The sequence below is a fragment of the Motacilla alba genome, chromosome 1 (assembly GCF_015832195.1).
Source record: "Motacilla alba alba isolate MOTALB_02 chromosome 1, Motacilla_alba_V1.0_pri, whole genome shotgun sequence".
Lineage (NCBI taxonomy): Eukaryota > Metazoa > Chordata > Aves > Passeriformes > Motacillidae > Motacilla > Motacilla alba.
The window spans coordinates 106142617-106162235 of record NC_052016.1 but is presented as its reverse complement, the minus strand read 5'-3'; the positions used below and the strand labels follow the sequence as shown (position 1 = coordinate 106162235).

Sequence of the window (19619 nt, the reverse complement as noted above, 5' to 3'; positions counted from 1 at the left end):
CAGTTTATGTTATGAATAATAAGTCATCAACATTTCATCATTAAAAAAAATGAGTAGATCAGACTCTAAAAATTATTTACATATTTTGCAATACCACAAAAATGTGGTGGTTTATTACGTCAGATCTGTCAGGATAGGATTATTCCTGTGCATGTCAGATTCCAGGTTCCTGCAGAGCCATGGCAAATCAACTGCAAGAACAAAACCAAATGTCCCTGCTACTTAAAACTGAGCTAATTCTGTAGGAAAAAACTCCTCATTTTGCTGATTCCCTCTGTGTACTTTTATTTATATGTAGCTAGGCTTTCTTCTCTCTCAGGAACTATTTAAAAAGTAGTAAAAGATATAATAAACCCTAAAAGAGAAATGAAAAATTACCTTGTGACTGATCTCAGTTCCCTGTGTGGTCTGAGGGCTCCCTCCATAACCTACCTAATGGAGGCAATGGGCCCGGGTGGGGAGAAGGGGGGTGCACTTCCCTCACTTCCCTCACTGCAGTATTTCGGTGCTTTGGAGAATTATATCCAGTGGGATTGCACCCTAAGGCTCACCCTAAGGCAATCTGTGAGATTGTTTTTTTGGTTTGTTTTATGTTTTTAAATGTGGGAAAGCCTGTCAGCCTAACACCTTTTTTTAAAATTACCTCCGAGTCCTGGAGGTTCTTTAAAAATCATCACTTTGCCTTGGTTACCCCAAGTGGAGCAAATATCTAGAGCAGATGTTGTAGAACTATGAGATGATTGGCATATTCATAAAGTTGAAGTTATTTGAGCTGCTTACACAGAGTGAAGTCTAAATGAAGCCCTCCATTACTTTCTTTCTATGGTAGGAATAAGTAGCTTTGGTTGTAAGAATTAAACAATGTAAAGTGTCAGAATAAGTAAAAAGAATCACTGGTGGTTCAGTGTTGCTTTCAGTTAAATTTATTAAGGAATTCCTCTTGAATTCATTGGAAATTAAATATTCATGGGATATGCTACACACTTTTGATCTGTTCTTTTTAAAATAGAAACAACCACACATAATTTTCAAATAATCAAAGAGATGAATGTAACATACCTAGAGCTTGACAGGTTTTTGGGTTATTGGGGTTTTTTTTAATTGCAAATGCTTTCCATGAGAAAATACTACGTTAACTCAGAAACTTGTGTCCACTCTGACAAGACTAGGAGCAGCTTGTCAGGCCCAGGGGTTCCTTGGTAAATAAATGGGTTGGGAGCCACCCATCTGAGATGGCCAATGGTGCACGGTCAAGATGCCAGAGAGTCAGCTCTTAAGCTCGCTCTCCTTGATGGAAATCTGAGAGAGGGACATAAATAGCTGCATCCCAATTGAAGTAAAATGTCAGCTCACAGTAGGCTAGGGACCCATTTTTTCCTTCTTCATATGCAGTTTTTTACTCACAAGAGAATATCTCCAGAAAGAGAGAAGCACTCATTTCAGACCGAGACCTTTGGGATCTAGCTGTGTAAATCAAAGCTGGTGTAGGGATTTGAACCCTGGTTTTCTGCACCCTATAGCAGTGTCAATGTAGATCTAAGGTACAATTACTCCCAAAATCAACTTGGCTTGGCTTTGGGGGTTAATTTCCCTGTGGATCCTTTTGGATTTGGTCTCCACAAGGTTCAGTTCAGCAGCTGTATCATAGCCTCCTGGTGGCTCTAAGACTACTGGCCTGTAGGATTTCCTCCAGAGCCAATACCATCATCCTTTTCCCCATTCATTACAGCAGGGAGGAAAGAAAAGGCTTGTGGAATTCAGGACATGCCAGGCTTTGACTTGTGCTTTTGTCACTGAGGAGTCATAGATGCCACCATTATTTGGGCAAGCTTGCCTGACAAACAGGAGGGTTCTCACACCAAGACTTTGACACAGGCTTGAGGAAGTCACAAGGTGCAATACAAGATTCACATCCCTTAGCTGGTACCCAGTCCTCCACTGCACCCAGCACCAGGTGCCCCAACATTGGTGTAAAATCTCTGTAGTTGGCATTGTCATGTACATGGGGCAGCTTTAATTCTGAGATTTAATTCAAGCTCCTCTGAGATCTAAAGGAGATAGCAAATTAGTGATACCCAATCTGCTGGTGCCCATCTGAGACACCCACTGCAACGTCTTCTGAGGTCTGGGTTGCAATAAGTGGCAGCTTTCAACAATTTTACCAAGCACTATAGGTCTTCTGTGCAGTATTTTGGCAGCACCGGACAGTCATCTGTATGGAAATTCTGAAACTGAATTATCACTTCTATACGCCATTTCTATACACTTCTATAACACCGGGCTCTGGAAACCAAGACTTCCTGTGATCATTCTTGAGGCTAGATCAGCTGTTGATGCCGAAACTAAGACCAGAGTGGTGTATTTTTCAGTCTGATGGCTGAATCACATTGTATCTAAAGTACAGTTTTTAAATTGCATGACTTTTTTTAAAAAAAAAAAAAAAAAAAAAGAAGTGAGGAAGTTTTTAAGTTGTGCTTGGTAGAAACCGAATATTCTAGTTAATCTAACAATAAATGCTAAAGTCAGTTTTTGGCATTCAAACCCCCTTTATTATTAGTTTATTACTCCAAATGTTGTTTTGAAAAGTAATGAGAATAACATTTTTTTTCTTAGTATTCATTTTCTACCTGAAGAAATCACAAGATTTGTTAAATTCTAAGAACATTTTCTGTCTTTCTAAAAACCATAATTTTGATGAATAACATATCTTTCAACAAAATATCTGAATATTACCTGGTTTGCAGAAAATGTCACAAAGTGCTATGTTTTTGTCTACAAAGCTGTTACTTCTTGGTTTAATCAAAAAGACCACTGGAAAAATGAAAACACTGGATGTTATTCAAGATAAAAGCCTTGTGTACCATAGCTATGGTGCTGTGATAGGTACACAGGTCTTTCATTATTAAACACAGTACAATGGAGCTTTAGATAAAAATTGTTCCATGGAGGACAAAACAAGAGCATTGAGTGGTGTATTTATGATTCAGAAAACTTTCCATAGGATCAACTGAAAACAACAGAAACAGGAAAATATAAAAACATGGAATGTCAACCAAATATAGCACTAAGGCCACATAGCAACTGTTCAGTGTTAAGCAGAAAAAAACCCATATAAATTCTCTTGGAAAGCTGAGATTTCTTTTTTGCATTCAGGTGTGTGAGGAGCTCCCAGCAGGAGCTTTGGGGGAGATCACACATGGCTGATAGTGGACAGCAATTGAGGCATCCTGATGGTGCAGGGAGAGTGGAAATGCCACAAGCCTGTGCAGAAACCAGGCCAGGATCATGGGCTGGCTCCATCTCCTGCCAGGCTTGGTGGGTGCTAATCCTGCTGCTGTGCTCAGCACCCAGGACTGGATTCATCTTTCTTTTGTTCAGGGCTGAGCTGAGCTCTGGATCCCCCTCTGCAAGGACTTTCCCTCTCCACTGTTTCTAGATGGGGCCCTGGTGATTCTTTTCCTAATTGCAGCACTTCAGAAAAAAATTTCCTGGGATGGCTCTGAACCCAAACATTAAATTAATAATATCTGATAACTCAGCATCTCTATTACACCTTCCATGTCTGTGTGTAGTTTGTTTCAGCTGCAAGATCTTTAAAGCAGCATCTGTCTTTCATTAGATGATTGCATGGCATCAGGGACTGTGGCGTTAGGCATAAAAACACAAATGAGAAATGTATTTAATTTATTTAACTTACAGGTAACTTCATTGTGCTGAATGATGGTAGGGAAGTATGACCTCCAAATAAATAGCCTGCTATTTACTCATGATGATTTTTATTCGTGTCTGGTGCACTGTGGCAGTTTCTCTTCAGAGCAAAAGCCAACACTGAAATGAAAATACCAATTGCTGTGTTATTGTGCTGTGCAGTCTCTCCAAAAGCCTCGCTAGCCCCGTTCCTTTTGTCTGGGAGGGCATTTTATGTATTTGTATGTGAATCGTTCCTAAAACAAAGATGCATTCTCACTCTCAGGGCTGTGGACCTGGCACACATTTTCTTCAGAAAACATCAGAGCTGCCTGAATAAAAGCTATTTCAACATTGCCTTGCTGGTGTGTTCAGCTCTGTAGGAAAATGTACAATGGGTTTGTTACTAAAAGAGCCATAAATTATATTTGATTCTGCTTACTGCCTAGAGAGTAATTAAAAAGCCATTTAAATAGAAAATAAATTATGTGTAAAACATAAATTGAATTTTCATGCCACAAGATAGTTCAACAATATAATAGCACATAAAGTTCATGGTGGAGAGTTGTGCTTTTTTTATTTATTGGACTTCTGAGGCAAATTGTCCCCCAAACTCTAATAAAATGTACACACATACACTTTCCCATTAAAAAAAATCCATTTAATGATTGTCAGATATGGCTATTCTTGTATAGCATATTCTGGATGCTCTGCTTATGTAAATGCTTTTCTAGTGCTGCTATTTAAAAAACTGAACACAGATACAGTCAGGATCAACTCTGAAGGTAGCTATGTAAATGATACCAGAGATTGTGCCTTTTGTTTTGGGTGGGAGGCACATTTCTCATCATCAGCTTTTCAGCACTCTGCTCAGCTACACAAAACCAGTGGTGGTTATTCACAGCGGGACCAGCAGGTCCCTCCCACACACAACAGGCTGAGGCAGGTAATGCCAGCTTCTCAGAAAATATAGAAAACATTACCACTAATAGGCCTGTTTGCCTCACTCTGTTGTTTGGCTAACAGGAAAAAATGAGGCGTGAGCAGAAGCAGCAGAAATTGGGATCAGAGCATCTTTTGCCTGGAGCTTAGCATAGCACTGGGGTGAAGGCAAATCCCTCAGTATCAGCTAATTGAGAGATTTTGCAATGAATCAGAAACTTGTGGTTCATTCCTATCCTAGACATGCCTGCAGGGAAGGCAGCAGTGTGGGGTGAATGAAGGATTTGCTCTTGAGTCAGCCACATCCCTTTGCTTTTCCTTCATTTCCTTGTCTGTGACTCTGACAGTCATTTGGATCAGTTGGTAAAAATCTCCACTGGGACTGTGCAAGACTGTGCCAGGGACACCAGTGGTGTGCTCCACACCTGTGAGAAGTTCATCTTTAACCAGAGACCTGGAAGAGATGCTCATAAAAGGCTGAAAGACGGACAGCTGAGATGGTGAACTGGAGGGATTGGCACAGTTCCTGTCAGGAGACCCAGATGACACCAACAGCTGCATGAAAACACTGGGACATCATTTGCTGAGAAGGTTTCATATATGGATCTGTATGGGGCAAGGACAGCAGTGTCACCCCTAAGGGGTTCTGCCTGGGACTGAGGGATTACATTGCATCAGAGAATGACTGGGTTATCAGTGTAAAACCAATTCAAATTCTTCCTCCTTTTGAGCTGGCTGTTGGTCCATGATAATGTCATCCCTTTGACAGTGACAAGAAGGAAAAGCCACAGAGGCCCAGGCATAAACAAGTGAAACTCAGGACAGTGTCACTTTCTGTCCTCACAAAGTTGTTATGTGAACTCAGCATTACTGTGGCAGCAGCAATGCATGGGGAAGAGGCAAGAAACAGTTGCTGTATTTGAAATGTGTTGGACTGTTTATAATTTTTTAGGAGAATACATTTGATAGGCATGGGTTCAAAACAGAATAAGAAATGTTTGAAGTGTTTGAGCTCAAGGACTGCACTATTGTGACACGTGTCCCTCACGGAGGTGCTGAGAGAGAAGCTGGGTAGTTTCATTGCCTCAAAACCTGGAGGCATGAGAGCTAGGGACAGCCACTTGGGAAAGAAGGACAGATCCTCTCACTAAAGAAATCCTACAGAATAAAGGAAGTTAAAAAGCAAACATTTTGCACCAGACAAAACAGGAGATGCTTCTGCATAGTAGATAGGGGCTAAATATATCCCAGTGCTTGAGGCATCAGCAGAGCTCTGGAAGGGGCCCTTAGATAAACATTGCATGGCGCTGTGGTCATGTCACTTTGCCCTGGGAACTCTTTGGGTTCTGTTCATAACCGAAGGTTTTCAGGAGAGAATAAGAGCTTGAGAGGAGCTGTGCTCTGTAGCAGAGCATGCCCCTGAGTCCCCAGCATCTCTGGAAAGAGCAGTAGTAGCATCTTGTGCAGGCCAGGTCTTAGCAAAGCCTCGGTGTTGACCAGGAATTCCAGGGAGGGCAACTCCGTCCTTCACAAAATGTTTGACGTTTGCTCGTGAGAAGGCACTGTTAAATGAACCTGGCCATAAATTATTTCTTTCCTCTGGTGAACAGAGGTGATTTTCAGTTCGAAAGCATGAATTTCTAATCAAAAAGGAAGCTTGTGGGGAAAACTACTTCCAGCACACTCTCTGGAGGTTTTGATGAAAGTGCTAGGGAGTAAAATGCAGAGCTGGGGATTGTTATGAAGTGCTGTGACTCAAAAAAAAAAAAAAAAAAAGCCATAAACAAGCAAAATCCTGCCACAGTCACTAACAAAACTCACATTGTTATTACCAGAGCAGAAAAAAGATGCTGTATAAAATAACAGAGATTGTTTATGCTGCGTTGCTGACAAAGCATGTTCCCCAGCTGTTTTCACAAGTGAAGGCCATGCTCTTGGTGGTCTGCTAACAGAATTGGCTGCATAGTTTTCTGATTTTCAGCAAAGGTATGCATGGTTTAGGGATGGAAATACTTAAGAGAAGGATAGGGATTAATAGAAGTATTCTATTAGCTTCACAGGAACACTAATGTCAAAGAAGTTCATCTGGCAAAAATGCAAGACAACCAAGTAAAGGAACAGATATTGCTACCATTGGGAAGAATTTGTTTGTTTGTTTGTTTGTTTTAGAGAAAAGTGGCATAGGTAGGTTTAACTTGTTTGGAAGAAAGGCCATTAGTCTCAAGATAGAATTAGTAACTTTTCTAGTAGTCAGGATACATCTGAAATAATAATGCTTGACTTCACAGTTGGGTTGGCAAGGATTTAATGTGTGCCATAATATTACAATAGATATATCAACACTCATCCTATGATCGTCTGTGACCATTAAGTGAAGAAGGCATCAAAATAATGTGTCTCATAAAAATAGCATGGAGTCTGTCTCCAGTCTGTGTTTATCACTGCTACTGAACAAAGCTCCACTAGCAAAGCATGAATTAACACCTACTGATGCTTAGCTCCCACAGACAAAGATGTGGTTCATCTTTAAACCTTTGTACACTTAGGGAACTTTTTTCTAAATGGTTGGTCTGCACAAGGCCCCCACCAGCAAAACAGCACAGTATAAGCAGGATTGCTGATACATTTTATTCAGACTGGACACCATGGATTAAAATAGCCTAAGAGTAAAAATACTCAGGCTCGTAAAATGCACTTTGAGAGAATTTCCCCTTTTGTCTGGCTTCCAAAGGAAATTACACTTGTGCAACCACATTGTATGTGTGTAACTCTCCATCTGCCTCTGACTGACTGTTTGAGATCTGAGCTCATTCACAGGTGCCAACAAAATTTGTAAGGGGGCACAGGTGTCACAAAAATCTGTTTCATGAAAGCTGGTGGCTGGGAGGAAAAGGCTCTTGGTCAGTGTAGGAGAAAAGCCATGGTGCCACAGTGGGGAAGGCTGCAGTCAGAGCTTATAAAGCCAGGCCCTACCAGTGAATATACAGAAGATGAAGCTGGGAAAACACAACACAAAGCCAACACTTGATCAGAACTTGAACCTCAATAGATGTAAATCAGCCAGAGGACAAAAGTCTACTGGAAACAGATTTTCATAAAACTGAATAATAAATCTGGTTATATTGGGTAGCCCAGCATTAGCTACACCCAGTTTTTTATTCACTTCAAGATTTTATCCAAGATGTTTGCTTGCAAATAGATTAGGCATTAGCACAAACTATGATGTGTTCATTTAAGTAATGTAGGAACATGTGTGAGATCCTGGTTACAGTAAGGTCACAACTTTTTGTGTTTGTAGCAAGAGGAACCAAGTCTCTGGGGACCCAGGCTAACTTCACAAAACTGTATTCAGTTTTGGATTTGAACCAACATGCTAGTTTCCAGTACTAGCATGAACTTTGCAAAATTTCCATATGGATTTTCCAATAAAGACAGTAAAAATAATGCTTCTATATTGTTAGCAGGGAACTGAAAATCCTGAGGAACTGAGGAAGAGCTGAATCATTGTTTCACCACTCTCATCTTTTTCTCAACCAAGTTTTCTGTTTACAATGCATGCAGGAAGGAGGACAGGATTGAAGCTTAGCAAGTGCATAACTGACAAGAAAATCTCCAAATGAAATGCAGTACTCAGAATCAAGGGATACCAGGAGGTACATTTGCCTTGGACTCCTCTACACTTTTGTCCAGTCAAAAGTTTGAATCCACTGCAAGAGGGGAAGCTAGAAATTGCTACATCCAGCTCCTGTTTCTGCTTTTTTCCCTGCCATCAACCCTGGAGAGAACACTGAGGATAGTCTCAATATACAACTGTGCAGTTGCGCAACTGAAATTGCACTGGTTGCCTTCCCTTAAATAAGGCTCACCTTTCAGATTTTGAACATCTGTGGTCCTGGTCATGACTAAATCAGCTGAGGGTAAGTCAGGTAACCAGGTTGTATTTTACATCTGTTTTTCTAAGACTATTTTCTGAGGCATTGTCTTATACTATGCTTTGTCCACTTGTTATACAATGCATCAAATCACACTCTGCTTTGCAGTGCTAGATTGTAAGTTAAGCATTTTCCTCTTCACCACACTCCCAAATATTTTGCCAGCAGTGACTGCAAAGTTGAGCTTTTTGACAATAACCAGTCACACTATATTAATGAGAAAAATTTAGCTTGGGCCCCAGAGTTCTACCACCCACAGACGTTGTACCACCCAGAGATGTGTTGCTGTAACCTTGTCTTCTTCCCTTTATTTTCCTTCCCCCTCTGAGCTCACACTAAGCCCGTGAGCCCTCCATGAGCGAGGCTCCCCGCAAGCCCCTCTGCCCCTCAGTCCTGCCCCCTTGCTTTGCCTCACTGGGAGATCTGTGGGAAAGCACTGGGCAGCTTTCTGTGGGAAGCAAGGTTCACAGAGCCTGAGTGGGACCAAAACTGAAACCATGTTGATCCAGGTCCCAGCCTAAAATTCGGGTGGGACCTACTAGCTGTGTTCGTCTCTACCTGCCAACTGAGAAGTGCATCTGGGGTCTACTGCTTCAAGGTAGTCCAAAAAGTCTTCTAGAGCATATTTTAAGATACTCTACAATAAATTAATGTTGAAGTATTTAACATTTTCCTGCTTTCACAATGCAAGCTACAATTGCTGTGGTAGATAACATATTATTACACGCACCTTTAAAGGCCTCCACATGAAAAGTATTCAGACAAGACAGAGAAAGTTCTGAAAAGGAAAAAAAAACAACCCAAGAAGTAGAATGAATAGTTAATGGCATGGGTAGAAAACTGCAGAGAACAAAATATGTGTTAACATTACATTTGATGAAACAATGACAAGGCAAACCCTGGTAACTGTCCACAACAATGTAAGATTGTAAAAGGAGAAATGGGGGAGGAAGGGGCGTGGGGCAGAAATTATTCAGCCTGGCAGTCAAAAGCCATTCGGGGTGGTGGCACCACAAAACCCAAAAAACCCAAAAAACCCCACCCCAAACAATCAAAAAAAACCTCCACCAAAACCACTGCCAGAGCCCCAGCAGCAGTGTACATGCTCAGTCATGCAGAAATTGCCTCTCTGGGTCAGAGATCTCCTGTTGTGCAGGGCCAGCTGCTGTGCTAGCACAAGGGAGATACAGGAGCCACAGGCACCGAGGCCCTGCGCTTCGTTTTTGCCTCCCAGACAGGATTGTGAAAGTGGAGCCCATTGTTCCTAGAGTCTTTAGACATTGCTTTACTGGTCGCCTCATTTCCATAAAGCTCCCTGGCCTCCCAGTAGCCCAAATTGATTTCATGAATACAGTTTTGTGTGTTTTAGGATTCAATATTCCCCACGTCCCACCCTCTCAGTTTTGTACGAGGTAATCTCAGTCCCTGAGCAGAAAGATCCTGCTGGAGCTTTAATTAAAAGCTGTGGCCACAATATAAAAGTGTTTTCCTTTGCTCCTCTGAGTGCCAGCCACATACTTCTGCCTGCTTTCCTGTTTCAGCTGAAAATGAACAGGAAGGAAGGAGACATCACAGCCTGTAGCTCTGGGATAGGCAATAATATGACTTGCAAGAACGTGGGAGGAGACTTCTATGCATCTAGAAAACCTGAACCCATGGAAATGTAAAATTCAGAGTGAAGAATGTAAGAGAGAATGGATGAGTTCTTTCTTCTTCACCCTTCCATCTCCAGGCATGCCTACATTTCTCTGCATTAATATTGCAGCTTAAATTCTTGACAAAGAAATTTTACAGCTTCTATTCAGAAGCTCCTTGTTGCACTTGCTAGATAGTGACATAGATATTTTTTGAAGGTTTGAATTCAGCCTTCATTTTGCAGGCTCTCTATAGTCCAGGGAAGAGTGAGGAACCACAGAGATGAGCCACAAAAAATGTACAGTGTCTTCTAAGAACTTTTGCATAATTTTGAAGCTGAGGTTCTGCTTGCCTGTATGAAGCAGCCTTGACTGTTATATATCACAGCAAGGTTGTGGAATCGTAAACATGTTAGAACTAGAGGATATCAACAAATATTTGGCAGTTTTCACCATCTTCTTGCAGTGACAGTCCAGTTCAGACAACAACCTTCCAGTTGTTTTATTTACCCCAAGGACAGGAATGTTCATTCACCTGGGGGCGTCTTCATAGATGGTACCCTTAGAATACTTTTTCTGCCATTAAACTTCTGGGGTTTTTCCCCTCTCTACGACCTTATCCCTGAACTGGCACCAGGTTAACAACTCCTTTATCTCTACTGAAGTCTGGCACCATTATCATCATTCATTTGTACCAGTGTGGTGTCCCAGAAGACACCTTGTCAACCTCAATGATGCTGTTTGGTGGGTACAACCTTTGTTCAGCAGTACGTCAGATTTAAGAACTCACAGTTTCCTATATTAATATTTGCAGGTGGTCCCTCAGAGTCAGCAAGACTGATATATTTAGTTCCTTCTAATAAGTCACTTGCTATCACTCATTAATCACTTTTATTACCCTCTCAATGCATTTGGTGAATGTAGCAATATGATATTTGAGTACCGGAAATAAGACAGCTCATTAATTGAGGCCGTGCCTAAAACCACTTTTATTTTGCTATTCATTAACAAATCTACAAGTAGATTTTAGTTCAACAGGATCTTTGCAGAATTCACTAGCACTGTAAATATTTGTCTAAATAAATAATCATATTCTAAATACCATTCTGAATAGGAGGCCATATTTGCACAGAAGTTTTATGTGAACATTGTATGGGTTTGTGTCTATTTTATCAGCTTAAGGGATACAATAAATACTCTCTAAGGTTATTAACCTTGGTGTTTCAACAGAGGCTATATGTAAGAACTATTTTTCCAATATGACCTTGACCCTACTTGTGTAAAGCATCCTCAGGGAGATAATTAGCATCACCTATCATTGCAATTTTCCTTTCCTCCCATGGGTTACTTTCAATACTAATGTATCAGAGTTGGAATTGTTAGAAGGGGTGAGGTAGGATCCTTGTAGGTTCCTACTGCTCTTCCCATTTTGAAATTCCAATGTATATTGTATTTTAGTTCAAAGGCACAATATGCTGATGGGAAATAGGAGACAGCAAGTTGTGTGGAAAGAGATCCTCCTCTAAGTCTTTCTTGTGGTCAGTCCTGCCAACCCCACAGCTTTCATCACATCCCACTAACCTGAGACCCCAGTAATGCTCCACTCTGTCTTCTGGTGAAATGTTTTGGTAACCTATGCCCAAATATCTCCACACTGGTCCTGGCTGGCACCAGAGAGCCAAACTCAGGATAGTGATGCTTTGTTTCTTTTCCTCCTCACTCACATTGTGTCTGCACCTGCTCTTGATGTATTGTAGGATGTCTTCAGTGAAAGTAGACATTAGTGTGATGGTAGGCTCAGATCTTTGTACTGTAGGGTAGCTTTTTTCATTCATCTGTGCTCCTCCAGCCACTATGCCACTGCTGCCTGGGAAATGTTCTGTGGCATAAATATGCTCCTCGGTGCATGTTGATATCAATGCATGAGCTCTGGTGCACTGCCAAGGCAATGGAAAGAAAAATAAGATAAATGAGATTATGGTTAATAAATCACCAAAAGACATGAAAGCTTCAGTCTTAATTTAGGCTTAAAGATCTGAAAGGACTATATCAGCAGTGGCAGCACCTTTGTGTGCATGTTCTATGCACAACATAGAATCAATAGGGTCATAGGACCATTTAAGATCATTATAGACCTTTAAGATCATTGAGTCCAACTGTGAAGCTCACATTGCCAAGTCCATCACTAAACCATGTCCCTAAACACATCTACATCTTTTAAATACCTCCACCTGTGGTGACTCAACCCCTTCCCTGGGCAGCCTGCTCATGTTCAGAGTGCTGCATCCTGCACCTTAGGAGATGTACTTCTGTACCACAGATTGTAAGGTGCTTGAAATGATTATGGGGAGGAGGAAAAAAGCACAGGCCTGGAACACAGAGATGTTTTCTTGCATCCAATGGAAGTGTGTGTAAAACAGAAAGGAATGCAGTGCTCTGATATCAATGGGCACCATTGGGTTGTAAAGACAAAATGCTACAAAATTAACCATGTTTTTGAGGCTCAGTCAACGAATCCGACTTCCTCCCTCTGCCCCACAGGAACCAGGTGTCTGCAATGGTGAGGCAGAATTGCAAAGTGTTTTTGTGCAGGAAAGTGTGTACATGGGCTAAACTGATGCCCAGAGGGTGGATCTCCTGCTCTAAATGCCTGCTGGCCCTCCTTTCTTCCTCTGTGCTCCAGCAGACAAGAGACAAGACTGCATTACACACCTTGCAGGAGCAGCTCACATTGACTAATCCTGGGTTATGATGCAGCCTCTGTAGGAAGGAGAGCTGGCCGTATAACCATATTCCCTGGCTCCTGGCCAGTTTTCCCCAGATTTCTCTATGCCTGTCAGTGGTGTGTTTTTTTCCTGTGGAAATCTCACACAGTGTCACCTGTTCCTCCAGAACATACTGTGCCACTGGATTGATTTGCTTTAGTTCATCGGGACATGCTAATGGCAGGTATCAAAGTAGAATAACATTAAAGCAGTAGAGACTACTGGAAACCATGTCATTTGTCAAGGAAAAAAAAAATTACCAAATTGGACATGGAAAATTTCAGGATTTGGTCTAAAACTTTTTTCCTTATTGCAGATATGCTGAGTTGCTTTTTAAAAAGCCATGTGCAGATCATTTAAAACCACCCCTAACTTGCATTAATTTTTCATTCAAAAAGTTTCTATACACTAGATGTTATTCCATGGTTACTATAGATATCTTACATGCTTACAGGGAGGAAGTGTTCTCCTAGTTACACTGTGCTAATTATTAGCAATTATTTATCAGCAACAGGTAATTACTAAATAATTATTAGGAAGCAGAAGCAATCAGGCCATTCAAAAATGTCTCTGCTGGGGTCACAGCTACCAAGAGAAAATGCAAACAAGGATCTTCTTAGAAGTTTCAAAATTAGGACTTATTTGATATAGAAAAATTATTCAGCATGGCAAACTGAGGCTGCAAATATCCTTGAGGGATGCTGCAGCCCCAGCAGTAAGCTCTTTAACTCATAGAAACAGCTGATGCAGGAATGTTATGATTTGCAGGTTTGCCCTGTGTACCTTAAGAGCAGCAATGATTTGGCAAGGAAGAAAGCAGGCAGCACCACACACCACACCAAACCACTGCTGTTTCCATGCAGAGGTAAATGAGCAGCACTGAGGGACATCAGGGCTGGCCTGTACTACTCTCTAAAACTGGAGGGAGGGACGAAGGACACAACCCCAAAATTGCTAACTCTTTTGGAAAGGCCATGTCAATTTTAACTCCTCATGGCTGAAAAGCTGGACTTTCAATGTGAGGATATCTTACTAAGTAAGTCTATATTCATTCATCCTCAGGGCAGCATAAACAAGGAACTCCTGTTTCTGAAACAGCCCCCTGTCACATGCAGAGCAGCTGATGGAACAAAGAGCCACATTTGTGCATGCCCAGAGTGACACTCAAGGATACACATTGCTGCTGGAGCCTGCTGCTGCTGGAGAGGGATCACTCTGTGTCCACAGGAATCATCCTCTCATCACACCCTGTGGAGCATCCAGCCCCACTGTTGGTATTTTAGTTCAGAAGAGTACAGCAGGCAGGGATGCAAGTGGAAAGAAATATATTGCATGTGAAATTGATGGATTGCATCATACTTCACTCAACATTGAAAAGCTTATTGCTTTTTTTCACTCTTAAAAGTAAACGTTCTCTTACTTTACCACTTATTATTATTCTACTTTCACGTATGCCAGATCCCATTTCTAATGTCCAATCAACCCTCTCCACTTTGGGATGCAGGCAAGACTTGGGGCTGGTTTTCTCTTTATGAAACAGAGAAATTAACTCTGTGTTGGGACAGCTGGGACATAGCTGTCAGTTCCTTTTCATTATCAGCAGCACCCAGCTGGACGTCTGGAATTCACAGACACTGGGGGAGACTCATGTTTGCTTGAATTTTAAAAGCAGGTTGCTTGCTGGGAATGAATGAATACCCTGCAACAGTTGCTCAACATTGCCTCTTGAAAAGTAAAAGCAATCCCAGTGGCCACTAAAAAGCAGAAGAGAAATCAAACTACTCTTCAGTTCAGAGTCTGGTCAGTGCCTGGGAGTTTTGCTTTTGCTGCAAAATAATTGGCACAGGAAGTATTTTTTGAAAGACCAATACCGATAACAAAACCAAAACTAAGGAGAAACCCCAAATTGTCCTTACTTGAAAATTAATTTCCACTGCCACTACTATTTGTGAGGTAAATAATTTTACAGCTCTAGTAACTTCAGGATTTGCTGGAATTTTGGATCTAGATTGGAGAATCAATTGCTGGGCACTTTAAGATCATAAATTATGTTCTGTTTGCCATATGTCAAATTAGCAACCTATGCCTAAGTCATAGTCCAAAGACTGTGATTTGTGCAGTGGCACTGCTTCTTGGAACAAGAAAATTTGCTGAATTTCTCCTAGTAGGGGCTTGCAGCTGGTGTCTAAGACAGGAGTTTAAAGTATTTCTCTCCTAATCCAAATTAGCTAATGACTTGGAGGAGTCATTTACTTACTTGCTTCTCAAGTGAACTTCCTAATTCTAAACTTAGCTTGTCATCTGTCACAAATGAAAGCAGTTCCCTTCTGGGATTTCAGGCTGCCCTTTGCAAGGGCCTTCTCTTCGTTTTGGCCTTGCTTTTAAACATATCTGGTTTTCCAGGTATATTTTTGCCCACACAAGAAGAGTCCATCAGGAGTCCTGGTCAAGACCTCCTCAGACGCCTTTTTCCTTCTTTTGCTTTTTGTTTGTTTGGGGTGGTGTTTTTAGGGGGGGAATTATTTGTTCCTTTGTTGCTTGGACCAAAAATAGCTTGGGCTGCCTAGGTGGTCATTTCACTCAATTTATTAGAGGTCTAGGTTATTTTCTACCTAGCTGAAGCTGTGGCCATCCCTGCTGTTGAGTTTGGGCTACATCGTGCCCATAACACACTCTTCATAATGACTGAAAAATCTCTCCATGTTCTTCCTATAAAATGGTTAATACCCTGAACTAACAATTACTGAAAGGGGCAACAGTGAGCTTAAATAGCCAGCCTGTGCAGGGGAGGAAAGTAGCTTTTTTTAAAAGATCATTTACGTGTAAGCCATACTGACCAACAAACCCACGAAACAACTTTTATGTGTAAAATTATATAAGAAGCTCATTACAAAATAACTCAGAGTACAAAAAGAAGGGATGTAGTGAATGTTAATGGCCAGCCATTCTTCTCGCAACTCAGAGTGTGCAAAATAGGCTTATTCCAGCTAGACGGTGCTACATATGATTTATACCATTGGTGTGCAACTGCCTTCAGTATAAGTATTTAAAAATCCCAGTGTAATATTCTCTCCTGACATTCTTCACACTTGTGTTGGGTCACCTGGGAGTTATTTGGTCCTGCCTAATTCCAGATATCCAGCATCCAGATCACAACCAGACAATAACTACAAATTTTGCTGGTGGCTTCAAAGCATTAGCTCACGGAAACACAGTCTTAGCAAGCTCATACACATGATCAGAAACACATTGGCATTATCACAGTTCAAGAACTTTAGGAAATCCCAGGAGAAGGAAATCCCAGAGTTTAAGCAGCTTTTAGCCCCAGAATGCAATGCACACTTTAGCCCTTTGTTGATTTTTTTTTCTGAAGTTTTTATATTGCAGCATAAAAATGTTTCCCTTCAGTTGTATTAAATAAGACTATAAAGAAATGTAATATCACTTCACCTTGTCTCAAAGGATTCCATGATTCAAATGTGCTCTGCTCCAAACCTAAACTTATTGAGTTTCAGGTTTATTTAGATATGTGCTTGGCCTGCAGAAGGGCTTCTTTTCTTTTTCTAAAAGCAAGGGTCATAGTCTATTAAAAACTCAGGCAGATTGATGATTATATGAATGTCTTTTGGTGTCATTTGGGTGTCTTTGGTGTCTTTGGTGAGGCTTTGGTGTCTTTGGTGTGTGCACATGTCTATTCATGGCCACAAGTTTAGAGGAAACAATCTTGTGTTTTGAAAATACCAGCCCCCAGTCCACCTCCCCAGAACACAGCTAAAGGTTCTTGATGTCCAGTGGCCAGAAAGAGGCAGCAATGGGAAGACTGTCACTTTTAGTTAAATTCGCTGCTGAGCATAGCACAAAATCCAGTTTACTTGCTCATAGCTGAAAAGCAAAGATATTTTATAAGAATAAGCAGGCTGGATGTTTTGTTTTGAGGCCTTGACTGACTTTGCCAGGAAAAGTTACAGCTCCCATTTGATTGTTGAACATGATCCTGTGACGAACAATACCAGAAGTCAGGTGTGATTTGGACATAGTCTGGGCAAAAAATGGCACTTCTGTTGAATAAGACATGTTTCCCAGCAAGGTGTTTACCTCATTCTTTTGGTTCTATGTTCATGCTATTCCAGCTGTGAATCAGAAATTTCAGGGCAGAATTAGAATAGCATGGACAAGCATAGACCACAAAGTATAAAGTTTTCTGGGACAAACAGATTTTCACAGAAATTTAAATTACAAAATAGTTGAGGTTGGAGAGAATATATCAAGGGCATCCCATCCTTATGGAGGTCATCTTCTCCAAAGTAATCTGGTGTTTCTACCTATTTCTACCAGTTCTCTGCACCATGGACCAGCTGGATGGTATTCAGCTAAAGAGACCAGTATGATGAAACTACAGTTTTACTGATAGTTGTAAGTATTCTAAATTTTTTTGTTTGTTTGTTTCTTTGTTTAAATATGCTTAGGTTACATAGGACTGGATGAGTTTTGCAAGTTGGTTGAGATCCTGTGGCTTTATGACTGCATAAAGGAAGTCCAGGGGCTTGTCTCTCACCACCAAGCCAAGTCTCACGTTCCACTGCAGAAGAAATTTCTTTTGTTGGAATGGCCCAAATCAGGCTTTGGAGGTGACTTAGCAATGGGACAGGGCAAGTGAGGAGGATGCAGTGTTGTATGTCCTCCCTGCTTCACTTTACTTAGCACTACAAGCATGCTCATAAATAGTTGCTGAATTCCTTGTGGGATTTGAACAGGCAAAGGTTGCTTTAAACCACCTTAATAGTTCCAACAGACCTTGCACATCAGGCTACACATCCTTTTCCAGCATAAAACACATTGCCTTGAAATGGCCCACTTCATAATCCCAGAATTTCTCCAATAGCAGCAAATATTCTAGCCATACTTTTTCTTCCCTTCACAAGCTTTTATTTAGAATAGGTTCTAAATGCAGAGAAACTTTTCACAGGCCAATCTGAGTTCTCCCAACCTAAAGACATTTTTCAAAAAGCAAATAAACCTGAAAAGGACCTTTTGGGATTTCTTGTTATGTCTTTTTAAATGTTTTATCAATTATCATATTCCTCATGTGCCAAACCTAGCAAATGGTCTGAAAAGTGCACCTGGATCCAAATTTGAACTTCAGAACTGACCCCAGAAGATGAACCACGATCCTGAATTCACACATCATTTCATAAGTACTTGTTTCTAAACATCAAATCTCTACAAATTACTTTCTTTGTACCTTCTTCGTATCAAATTACCTACTTACTTGTACAAGAAATACCCTTAAAATATAGATTCAAGGTGACACTGAACTTATATTCAACCTCCAAAAACAGAGACGAGTAGGAGGGACTCAGCAAAGAACTGTTCGTACCACCTTCTGTATCACTGTTGAAATCAAGAGGATCACTAAATCCTCTACAACACCTGGAACATAAAATCTTATCTCTCTCAAAATCCGCAGAGATATTAATGGAGCTTACCTGCAGAGTCTGAGAAATTATTAAACCAAGCACGCTGACTCAGTGTTTTTTACCTACATGAATTCTGTGCTACTGTGTTGTTCAGAGTGATTCAAAACAAAAGCAGACCCTGTTTTGTTGAGGAGCTAATGCATCCAGACAGGATCCCCTTTGCATCTGATCATTTTAGAGTGTGTATCAAAGCATTGCAATGCAAATCTGCATGCTGCTGCCTCAATGTGTTTATCCATGCCTCGTCATTTGGCAGCAGCTCATCAGCTTGTCTTGTGAATCTGTTTCTGTGATGCTGTGGCCCTGTGAGGGTGTGTGCTCTGCTGCAGCTGGGGGGACACTTGCTGCTTTGGGTGTTCCATTGACCCTGAGTCTTGAAGATACAAACGGGAAATGCTCTTCATAGAGGGAGACACTGACTGAAGAAATACTTCTACAGCTTCTGGTGGAAGAGCATGTCCCATGGTAGGTGTCTCATTTTGAAACAAAACTGTTTTATTATACTTGTTCTAATTCATTATGAATAGTTACCTTGATCTGGTCAAAACCAGCACAGACTGAATGAAACCAAACTTTACTCCAGAGACAGCTGTCCACTCAGTTTTGTAACTACCCCTCAAAAATGAAACACAAGTACAGATTAAGTCCTCAGGAAGGACAAGTCTGGACTTTACACAACAGCCTGGCTGTGGGAAAGGCCCCATCTCCAGTGCTCCCCAGGTGCTGCATCAAACCATATGTTCATCACATTCTGGGAGAAGAGGAGCTGATGGTATTCAAGCTTGCTTTTGTGCCTTCCCATCTGGAGTAAAGTACAATGGTTCCTGGGATACATAACCAGGGAGACACTAAGTGCTTTGCCTCTTCCTGTCTCGCTTCTCTCATCTCTGACAAGGTGAGCCTTTGTGACAAAGAGGTGATTCAGACCCTTCTGGTTGACTGACTTAACACAATTCACAGCAAACATGAAATCTGTCACCTGTTTTACAAAAGCATGTGATGACATTGGTGAAAAATAATCAGTTGGTACTTATTTCAGTAAATGTTCCAGGCCAGGTAGGATGGAGCTTTAAGCAGCTTGGTCTAGTGAGCAATATCTCTGCTCCTGGAAGGGATGGGGGTTACAATTAAATTATCTTTATGGTCCTTTTTAGCCCAAAGCATTCCATGATTATATACTTC

General features: G+C 41.1%; 1 protein-coding gene across 4 annotated transcripts in view; it reads right to left on the bottom strand.

Moving 5' to 3' along the window:
• Positions 1-3640: 3640 nt before the first annotated feature.
• Positions 3641-19619, bottom strand: part of LOC119701111 — a 19370-nt gene continuing 3391 nt past the window's right edge. For 2 of the 4 annotated variants that reach the window (XM_038137196.1, XM_038137205.1), the window contains exon 3: positions 11270-12132. In XM_038137196.1, the coding sequence (XP_037993124.1) occupies positions 11650-12132 (483 nt within the window). In that variant the 3' untranslated portion in view covers positions 11270-11649. Of the gene's footprint in view, positions 3829-9173; positions 9340-11269; positions 12133-19619 lie in introns of those variants that run through there. The other 2 variants (XR_005257004.1, XM_038137214.1) reach the window with 2 other exon arrangements.